Source organism: Chiloscyllium plagiosum, chromosome 20 (assembly GCF_004010195.1).
Source record: "Chiloscyllium plagiosum isolate BGI_BamShark_2017 chromosome 20, ASM401019v2, whole genome shotgun sequence".
In the NCBI taxonomy this organism is placed as follows: Eukaryota; Metazoa; Chordata; class Chondrichthyes; order Orectolobiformes; family Hemiscylliidae; genus Chiloscyllium; species Chiloscyllium plagiosum.
In genome coordinates, this window is record NC_057729.1 from 50,178,903 (window position 1) to 50,188,979 (window position 10,077).

The window sequence follows — 10,077 nt, forward strand, 5'->3', positions numbered from 1 at the left end:
AGTCAATATTTGGATAGTTGAAGTTCCCCATGACAACTACCCTGCCTCTCTCACTCCTATCGAGAATCAGCTTTGCTATCCTTTCCTCTACATCTCTGGAACTATTCGGAGGCCTATAGAAAACTCCCAGCATGGTGACTTCTCCTTTCCTGTTTCTAACCTCAGCCCATATTACCTCAGTTAACGAGTCCCCAAACATCCTTTCTGCAACTGTAATATTGTCCCTGATCAACAATGCCACACCTCCCCCTCTTTCACCATCTTCTCTGTTCTTACTGAAACATCTGAATCCCGGAAGCTGCAACAACCATTCCTGTCCCTGCTCTATCCATGTCTCCGTAATGGTCACAACATTGAAGTCCCAGGTACCAACCCACGCTGCCAGTTCACCCACTTTATTTTGGATGCTCCTCGCGTTGAAGTTCACACACTTCAAACCAGGTTCTCGCTTGCCAGTGCCAGATACTTGATTTTGGAACTCCCTACTCTCATCCTCTTCTGTACCTGTCCTACAATTTTGGTTCCCATCCTCCTGCTGTATTAGTTTAAATCCACCTTAACAGCTTTAGCAAATTTCCCACCCAGGATATTGGTACCCCTCTGGTTTAGATGAAGACCATCCTGCTTGTAGAGGTCCCACCTACCCCAGAAAGAGCTCCAATTATCCAAAAACCCAAAACCCTCCCTCCTGCACCATCCCTGTAGCCACGTGTTCAAATCCTTTCTTTCCCTATTCCTCACCTCACTAGCACGTGGCCCGGGCAGCAAACCAGAGAAAACAACTCTGTTTGTCCTAGCTCTAAGCTTCCATCCTAGCTCCCTGAAATTCTGCCTCAAGTCCCCATCTCTCTTCCGACCTATGTCGTTGGTGCCAATGAGGACCACTACTTGGGGCTACTCTCCCTCCCCCCGAAGGATCCCAAAAACACGATCAGAGACATCACGGACCCTGGCACCCGGGAGGCAACACACCAACCATGAGTCTCTCGTCCCCACAGAATATCCTACCTGTCCCCCTAACTATCGAGTCCCCAATGACTAATGCCCTGCTCCTCTTCCCCCTTCCCTTCTGAGCAGCAGATGCCCCACTGCTTTCCCCTGGTAAGTCATCCTCCCCCCCAACAGTATCCAAAACGGTATACTTATTGTTGAGGGGAATGGCCACAGGGGATCCCTGCACTGCCTGCCGGTTCCCTTTCTATCCCCTAACTGTCTTTTTCTTTTATCTGGGAAGTGACTACCTCTCTGTAAGTCCTGTCAATAACCAACTCTGCCTCCCGAATGATCCGAAGTTCATCCAGCTCCAGTTCCCTAATGCGGTTTTCGAGGAGCTGGTGTTGGGTGCACTTCCCACAGATGTAGTCATCAGGGACACTAGTGGTGACCATTACTTCCCACATTCTGCAGGAGGAACATTCCACTGCCTTAAACTCAATTCCCACTGTTCTAACTCCCGAAGTGACGACCAGGAAATAAAGTCTTCACAGACAGCTCTGATTCCATTATGGGGTTGGATTTCAAAACAAAAAGCTGCAGGCACAAACACTTATGAATATCAGTTGATGTCGAATTTTACACAAACACGCACTGCACTCTCTCTCAAATTTTGCAATGCTCTAGAACACGTAGTGTCTGGAAACCTTAATAACATGCTATGCAAGTCCGAGTAAAAATGTGTCTCCATTTTACTGCTTTATTGAAAAGCAGATGACAGCAAACTACCACTACTGAAATGAATACTCCCAGTGAGAGATCAGCATTCATGAAGACACTTATTTACTGTCTAAGAGCATTATAAATTCAGACAGTAGATTGTAACATGATACCGTACCTTCAAACTTACTTCCAAGAAATTACAATACTCCTGTCATCCATTTTAAAAATTGCCAAGTTTCAAATGTAGTCTGAACGTCAAGACCAAGTGCGATTGGAGGAGATTAGTGAATTGTAGCAGCTGTCGTTACTACAAGGTCATTTTTCACTCTGAGCTGCCAGCCTCCATGTTGAAGGCTGCTGAAGGTATGTCTTGTACATGGGGCGAATCTGAGCTACAAATAGCGACAGGTCTGGGCATGTCTCAAAACCAGAGTTTCAGTCACCAAAGGCAACCTCGTTTAAACCTCCGCAGCATTCCTCAAATTCAAGCATATACCGTGATAATGCCAGTCCCCAAAAGATAGGCATTTGGGAAGGGGGTTTGAAAAACAAAATTTTTTCAAAGCAATGTACACATTGTGTAGAAAATAGAGCCCATCATATTCAATTTGCGAAATAATTGTATCTGTATCGTAGGAATTTAAAATTCTTCCCAAATGCTGGCATTCCATTGATCTGTTTCTCTCACTTTCTCCTCTCCACCATCGCACACCACACTGTGATCCAAAATACAATACAGCACAGTCCCACAGGGTCAGGGAAGCCAGAATCAAAATCACGACTCACGCAGGAACTGACAGGATGGGAACTTCAGAATCTTCAAAACGCTCCTTTCACTGGAATGCAGAGGCAAGCAGCTGCGTGTGAAAGCTACAGTTTAATCTTTTCCCCATCTGCGGCATTTTTTCTCTTGCTTTCCTGAAAAAAGGTTGCTTGATGTTGGGATACAGTACTACCACTGGATGGGATATGGGGCGAGATACAGTAACCTCGAGGCTAGATTAGATTAGATTAGATTAGATTAGATTAGATTAGATTACTTACAGTGTGGAAACAGGCCCTTCGGCCCAACAAGTCCACACCGCCCCACCGAAGCGCAACCCACCCATACCCCTGCATTTTCCCCTTACCTATCGCCTGAGGCGGGAATTGAACCTGGGTCTCTGGCACTGTGAGGCAGCAGTGCTAACCACTGTGCCACCGTGCTGCCCACTAACTTCGCTAGACCACCTCAATTTCCTTTCAGAGGGTCAGCCACTCCAGAAACCTTCCCCCCCCCAAATGGGAATGGCAGTGTTATGCCAATAATGTGGTTGCCATAGGTGCTGTGTAATTCAGATAAATGCGGGGTGTTGTTTTTTGGTAAAATGACCAATGGCAGGATTTACACAGTTAATGGTAGGGCCCTGGGGAGTGTTGTTGGACAATGAGGGGGGGGGGGTTAGGTACCATGATCCTTCAAAGTGGAGTCACGGGTAGAGAGGGTGATGAGGAAAATGTTTGGAACGCTTGCCCTCATTGGTTAGGGCACTGACCATAGGAGTTGGGACGTCATGTTACGGCTGTACAAGACATTGACAACACCACATTTGAAGTACTGCGCACAATTCTGCTTGTCCTGCTACAAGAAGGATGTTAATAAACTGGAGAAGGTGCAAAAATGATTTGCAAGCATGTTACCGATACTGGAAGTTGGAGTTAGAATGATAGGCTGGATAGGCTGGGACTATTCTCACTGGAGGGTAAGATGCTGAAGGGTGACCTCTATAGTAGTTTATAAAATCCTGATGGGCATGAATAAGGTGAATAGCCGAGGTCTTTTTCCTAAGGTGGGAGAATCCAAAACTATAGGTTTAGGGTGAGAGGGGAAAGATTTATAAGGCACCTGAGGGGCAACTTCGCCACACAGAGGGTGGTGAGTGTATGGAATGAGCTGCCAGAGGAAGTGTTGGAGGCTGGTACAATTATAGTAATTAAAAGGCATCTGGATGGCTGCATGAATAGGAAGAGATTAGAGGGATACGGGCCAAGTGCTGGCAAATGGGACTAGTTCAGTTCAGGAAATCCAGTCGACAGGGATATGTTGGGCCAATAGGTCTGTTTCCGTGTTGTATAACTAACTCCATGAGATCTGAATCAGCAATACCAATTCTAATGCTGCTGCTAAAACCCATACATGGAGACATTCCCAAACACGCTGCAGGATGCTGGATCAGATGATGGGATCCAATCACGAGTGAAGCTGGAATGAGGGTTTGGAGCTCTAAAATAAGGGGACAGAGATGATGGGGAATTCCTTCTTAGTAAGGGTGGCAAATCTTTGAAATCAGACTGCAGTAGAGGCTGGCTCACCGAACAGATTCCAGGCGAAGTCAGATGGATTTTTGAACAAGGGAGCATCAGAATAAGGGGTCGCCCATTTAAGACAGAGAAAAGGAGGAATTTCTTCTCTCAAAGGGTCGTGAATCAGTACCATTCTTTAAAATAAAAAATTGCAGAGGGCTGCCGAGGCCCAGTCATCAATTATATTCAAGGCTGTGAGAGACAGACGTTTACTCAAGAAAGGAATCAAGGGCTATGGTGGGGTAAGGCAGAGCAGTGGAGTTGAGGGTTATCGGGCCAGCCACAATCTCGAGGGATGGTGAAGCAGACTGGATGGCCTACTCCTGATCCTCTGTCTTATGGGAGTTATGGGCACAGGCAAGAATGTGGATTGCAGACCAAGCTCAGTTCCACAGTGATCTTACTGACGAAGAAAGGAGGCTCGAAGGGCCATATGATTTACTCCAGCTACTAATTCGGGAGGATCTATTTGAGTAGTTACACTTATCCACATCAAAGGTACTGCCTCGACACTTCCTTTGTCCTTCAAGTCAGCTGTTAGGAAATGTTGACACTGTACACTGTTGGACTGAGACTGATCCAGAAGAAAAGCCCATTATTTTGTTTGCCCAGAGTCCGATTTTAAAAATCACAGAACACCAGGTTATAGTCCAACAGGTTTATATGGAAGCACTAGCTTTCGGAGCGCTGCTCCTTCATCAGGTGGTTGTCTGAAAGCTAGTGCTTTCAAACGAACCTGTTGGACGTGGTTGTGCTTTTTAACTTTGTCCACCCCAGACCAATACCTGGCACCTCCACGTCATTTCTAATTCATCTCTGTGAAACAAATCAGGATGCTTTTCAACATTAAAGACACTAAATAAGTGCCAGTTTTGCAAAATGTTTGGAACACTGGTGACAAATTTAGACTTTTTAAACTTAAAAGAGCTGACTTTACGGAGGTCGACAAGATAGTTGAAGTCACAACGGGGGCAAATTTTCCTGATAAAATAGCAACACAAATAACCCTGTGAATGTGCTGACTGACATGAGAAAGTACGTCAGTGATTGTGAATCTCAAAGCCCTGCCAGCTGGTTTAGTGTGTGCTGCTGATTGTCCTGTCTAAATGGGATATCACCCTTAGCCTGGTGGTTATTTTTTTAAACAACTTGTTGCATTTGTCTATTACATCCGTCGGAGTGTGCAGTTTCAATTCACAGTGCAAGGACACTGCAAACAATGCAGTAATAATTAATTCAATGACAAACCCATCTTGAACAATGAACTCATTCTTATTAATAGCAACTGAGGCAAATTCAAATGCGTTTTACTTATTGCTTTTCCTTTCTCTCTTTGAATCCAACGTTTCTTTCCCTCGCTGCATATCTCTATTCGGGATTTGAATCCAATTCACTGTATTTCTTGTGGTGAGCATGCAGAAATCACAACCACAGAAAGCAGTTGAGGACAAACAGTGCACGATTTTGAGAAGGAGTTGGATATAGCGTATGGGGCTAAAGGGATCAAAGGATATGGTGGGAAAGTGGGAACAGGTTACTGAGTTGAATGATCAGATATGATCGTAATGTATAGTGGGGACAGACTTGAAGGGCTGAATGGCCTACTCTTCCTCCTATTCTGTGTTTCTCTGTCATTCCTCGCTCTTTTCTCAATTATAGAGTCATACAGCAGAGAAACAGACCCTTTGGTCCAACCAGTCCATGCCAACCATAATCCCCAAACTAAACTAGTCCCAGCTGCCTGTACTTGGCCCTTATCCCTCCAAACATTTCTTATTCATGTACTTATCCAATTGTCTTTTAAACTTTGTAACAGTACCTGCATCCACCACTTCCTCTGGAAGCTCATTCCACACGTGAACCACTTTGTGTAAAAAACAAATTGCCCCTCATGTCCCTTTTAAATAGTTTTCCTTTCACCTAGTCTTGAAATCCCCCCACTGTAGGGGAAAGACACCCACCAATCACCTAATCTATATCCCCTATGATTTTAGGAGAAAGTGAGGACTGCAGATGCTGGAGATGCAGGAATCCTGAAGAAGGGCTCATGCCCGAAACGTCGATTCTCCTGCTCCTTGGATGCTGCCTGACCTGCTGCGCTTTTCCAGCCACACATTTTCAAACCCCATGATTTTATACAATCTCTAAAAGGTCACCCCTCAGTCTCCGCACTCCAATGAAAAAGGTTCCAGCCTCTCCCTATAGCTCAAACCCTTCATTCCCTGCAACGTCCTGGTAAATCTCTTCTGAATCCTCTCCAGTTTAATAATATCCTTCCTATAATAGGGTGAGCAGAACTGGACACAGTACTTCAGAAGAGGCCTCATCAACGCTCTGCACAATCTCAACATAATTCTTGAAATCACTGCCCAAGGAGGTAACCGGTGACCCTATCAGTCGCTCAGGTACCATTTACATCAGCATGTTGCTACAGTTATGGCAGGAAGATGTTATTCCAGCTGATGTGTGCAGAGTTAGCCCAACAAAGTGCTTGCTATGTGCAGCCCCACAGCCATGGCTTCACACTATTCATTACCAAGGTAAACATAATATGATGTCAAACGCAGGAGTCTGATGATAAAACCGACAGCAAAGCCTTTGTCCAACACATGGAATAAATTCCCAGACAGTAGTTGAAGGAAAAGCCATGGAATCACTTAAGAAGCAATCCGAGGTTGGAGCTGGAGTGAAACATGAGGCCTTTCTGGATGACCGAGCAGCAATGCACTCAGTGGCTTTACGTTCTGATGCATTAGCTCGTGATCAGATACACAGATGTGCTGGGGGAGAAGGTGGAGGTCATGGGGAGGAGAGTGTGGACCTGATTTTCTCAGTTTCTTCTTGAATACCTCCAATTGCAAATTGTCTGTAACAGCTGGAATTCAGATTGAAGTCTGCGACTTGCTCTTGGAACCTACTCCGTTATGAAAACTATTTTAAAAAGTTAGGTTTGTGTACATTAATAAACTCAAATATCCAGTCTTTCACCTTCCAATTGCGATGTGATGTCAAATGCAATCATTAGACTTGTGGTGAAATGTGCTCTACAATGTTGCCAGTCTGTGCTTTCTGGGTCTAAGCCTGACATTCTATACTTAAAGTGCCAACAGAACTTCCATCATATGTCCTCTTTGGTACAGGAAACTTCATATGACACGAGAGAATTAACAACAGACCTCAGAAAAACAAAGGAGAGCCAGCTCAGGCTATCTTATTGCTGCTAGGTTCAAGCTGCTGCTTCGAGGAGTGAGTGAGAGAGTGAGTGAGAGAGAGAGGTACAGAAAGAGAGAGAGAGAGAGAGAGAGAGGGTGGTAAGGGAGGGGGACAGAGAGTGAGAGTGTGTGTGAGGGAGAGTGAGACGGACAGAGAGTTGGTGAGTGAGAGGGAGAGTGAGGAAGAGGGACTGACAGAAAGGAAGTGACAGAGAGGGAGGAAGGGAGGGGGGAATGTACCTTCACTTCATCATCAGCACCCACACAAATACATCAAACTGGGTCAGGGAACAACATGCAAATCGATTGCTCTTTAAGCACACACAAATGGTGTGTGTGTATATGTGTTTTTGAAGGAATGAGACGAGACAGCCTGTGCAGCTCACAGAGTATCTTGTTGGTTTCTGAGGTTTGGCTCAACGAGCAATCCTCTTGCCAATTTGAAATTGGTTTTGCAGACTGCTGAATAGATGGAGACAGGCAGGAGGTGAATGAGGCCCTCATGGAATGGTCGCTGCTGCTTGTTTTGCACATCTTCTGGGAAACTTGCACAATGAGGGGCAAGCATCAGTGAGATCCACTTGGCCATTGTTCCAATGACTTCAGGCGCCATCTTAGATACAAAGCTGCCTGGTTACTGTTTCTGGAGTACAAGTTCTTTGGGAAAAACAATTAGAAAAAAAGAGTCCAGCATTACAGACCTTCAAAAGTACAAAATCACAGTCATTCGGTATTATTGAAGCCATACTCCCAGGTAATGAGTGAGGGACAAAGGGCCCCTGGAATTGGAGTGCTAATGTTGCAGGAGGACATGCACAGGGCTTTTATCTCTATGAATGTCCTGTTGCACTCTGGGTAGGAAGCTTGTCTTTTTATGCACTGGACATCACCAATTCAGCCATTAATTATTGCCCATCCCTAACTGTCCAGAGCACACGTCTGGAGTCACCCAAGTAAGGGTTTCCTTCCCTAAAGACAGATGGGTTTTTCCAACAAGCGTCAATGATTTCATGGATTCTAGATTTTTTTTCTAAGCTACAGAACTCAAATTCCACCATCTGCCATGTTGGAAATCAAAACCAGGTCCCCAGAACATGGCCCAGGTCTCTGGACCAAGGGTCTAACATTCATACCCATCAGCCATCACCTCCCCTTGTGTGTCCATTAGATGAGGCTGATTTGATTTAGGAATATTTAGGAGTTTGTTATTCAGTCCATCGAACCTGTCCCACCATTCAATACAACCATGTTAGATCAAACACTTTTCTGCCTTTTACACACCCCCTGACCAATAACCCTGTACCCCATCAGAAATCTACTAATCTCTACCTTAAACAGATTCAGAGTCTGAGATTCCACAGCTCCCTGCCATAGAGGGTTCCAAAGGTTCACAGCTCTGAAAAGAATTCTCATCCCCTTATTTTTCATTGTTTCTCCTGGTTGTAGATCACCCAGCACTCCGAGAGAAATACCTTTTCAGTTTCCACCCTGCCTATTCCTTGAAGTATTTTTTAAGTTTCAATGAGACAGTTTCAGAAAAGATTTACAAGAACGGTTCCAGGGTGGCAACCTGTGGTGACAACACATCCATCCTAGGCAGAAAACTAGCCACCAGGATACATGAACATCAACTAGCCACAAAACGACATGACTCTCTCTCATTAGTATCCTGACATACAGATAAGGAAGGACATCACTTTGACTGGGACAACACGTCCATCCTAGGACAAGCCAAACAGAGACACCCACGAGAATTTCTAGAAGCATGGCATTCCAACCGGAACTCTATCAACTCTATCAACTCTATCAACTCTATCAACATTGACTTGGACCCTATTTACCATCCCCTGAGAAAAAGAACAGGAAATGGCATCACCATAGGAAATGACATCACCGACCCAAAGAAACCCAAGCATATAAATAGAAAGCAATGCTTCGCCCAGAGGCTCACAGAAGATGTTACCTACTACGGTGACGAAACTTTTGAAAATGAACCTTCCAGCTCAGCAAGCAAACCCACATCCAGAACCTCAATCTGAGCTAAAAATCTTCTCAAAACTAACTAACATCCATCCTTGGACAAGCCAAAACAGAGACATGCACAAATATTCCTAGAAGCATGGCATACCAACCGGAACTCTATCAAAAAACATATTGACATGGACCCTATTTACCACCCTCTGAGAAAAAGAACAGGAAATGACTTCACCAACCCAAGGAAACCTAAACACATAAATAGAAATCAGGTCATAACATCAGTGCTTCACTGCAGGCTCACTGATGATGTTACCAGTATGGTGATGAAATGTCTGAAAACAAATCTTCCAGCTCAGCAAACAAACTTACATTCAGAGCCTCAACCTGGGTTACAAATCTTCTCCAAACTCACTATCATTTCTCAGTCTTCACAACTCTGGAGAATATAGGCCAAGCTTCCCCAACCTCCTCTCAGAGTACAATCCCATCATCCCTTTTGCATCAGTATTTACTGTGGAAAAGGACATGGAAGATATAGACTGTACGGAAAAAGATGGTGACATCTTGCAAAACGTCCAGATTACAGAGAAGGAAGTGCTCGATGTCTTGAAATGGTTAAAAGTGTATAAATCCCCAGGACCTGATCAAGTGTACCCGAGAACTCTGTGGGAAGCTAGAGACATGATTGCTGGGCCTCTTGCTGAGATATTTGTATCATCGATAGTCACAGGTGAGGTGCCGGAAGACTGGAAGTTGGCAAACGTGGTGCGACTGTTTAAGAAGGGCGGTAAAGACAAGCCAGGGAACTATAGACCGGTGAGCCTGACCTCGGTGGTGGGCATGTTGTTGGAGGGAATCCTGAGGGACAGGATGTACATGTATTTGGAAA

General features: G+C 44.9%; 1 protein-coding gene across 5 annotated transcripts in view; it reads right to left on the reverse strand.

Annotated features, from left to right (window-relative positions):
- The window catches only part of arhgap46b (Rho GTPase activating protein 46b), a 203,327-nt gene that overhangs the window by 116,925 nt on the left and 76,325 nt on the right, over positions 1 to 10,077 (reverse strand). Inside the window, exon 1 of one of the 5 annotated variants that reach the window (XM_043710783.1) lies at positions 1,844 to 2,371. The exons of 3 other annotated variants lie outside the window; for them this stretch is intronic. In XM_043710783.1, the coding sequence (XP_043566718.1) occupies positions 1,844 to 1,875 (32 nt within the window). In that variant the 5' untranslated portion in view covers positions 1,876 to 2,371. Of the gene's footprint in view, positions 1 to 1,831; positions 2,372 to 10,077 lie in introns of those variants that run through there. One more of the 5 variants, XM_043710785.1, reaches the window with a different exon arrangement.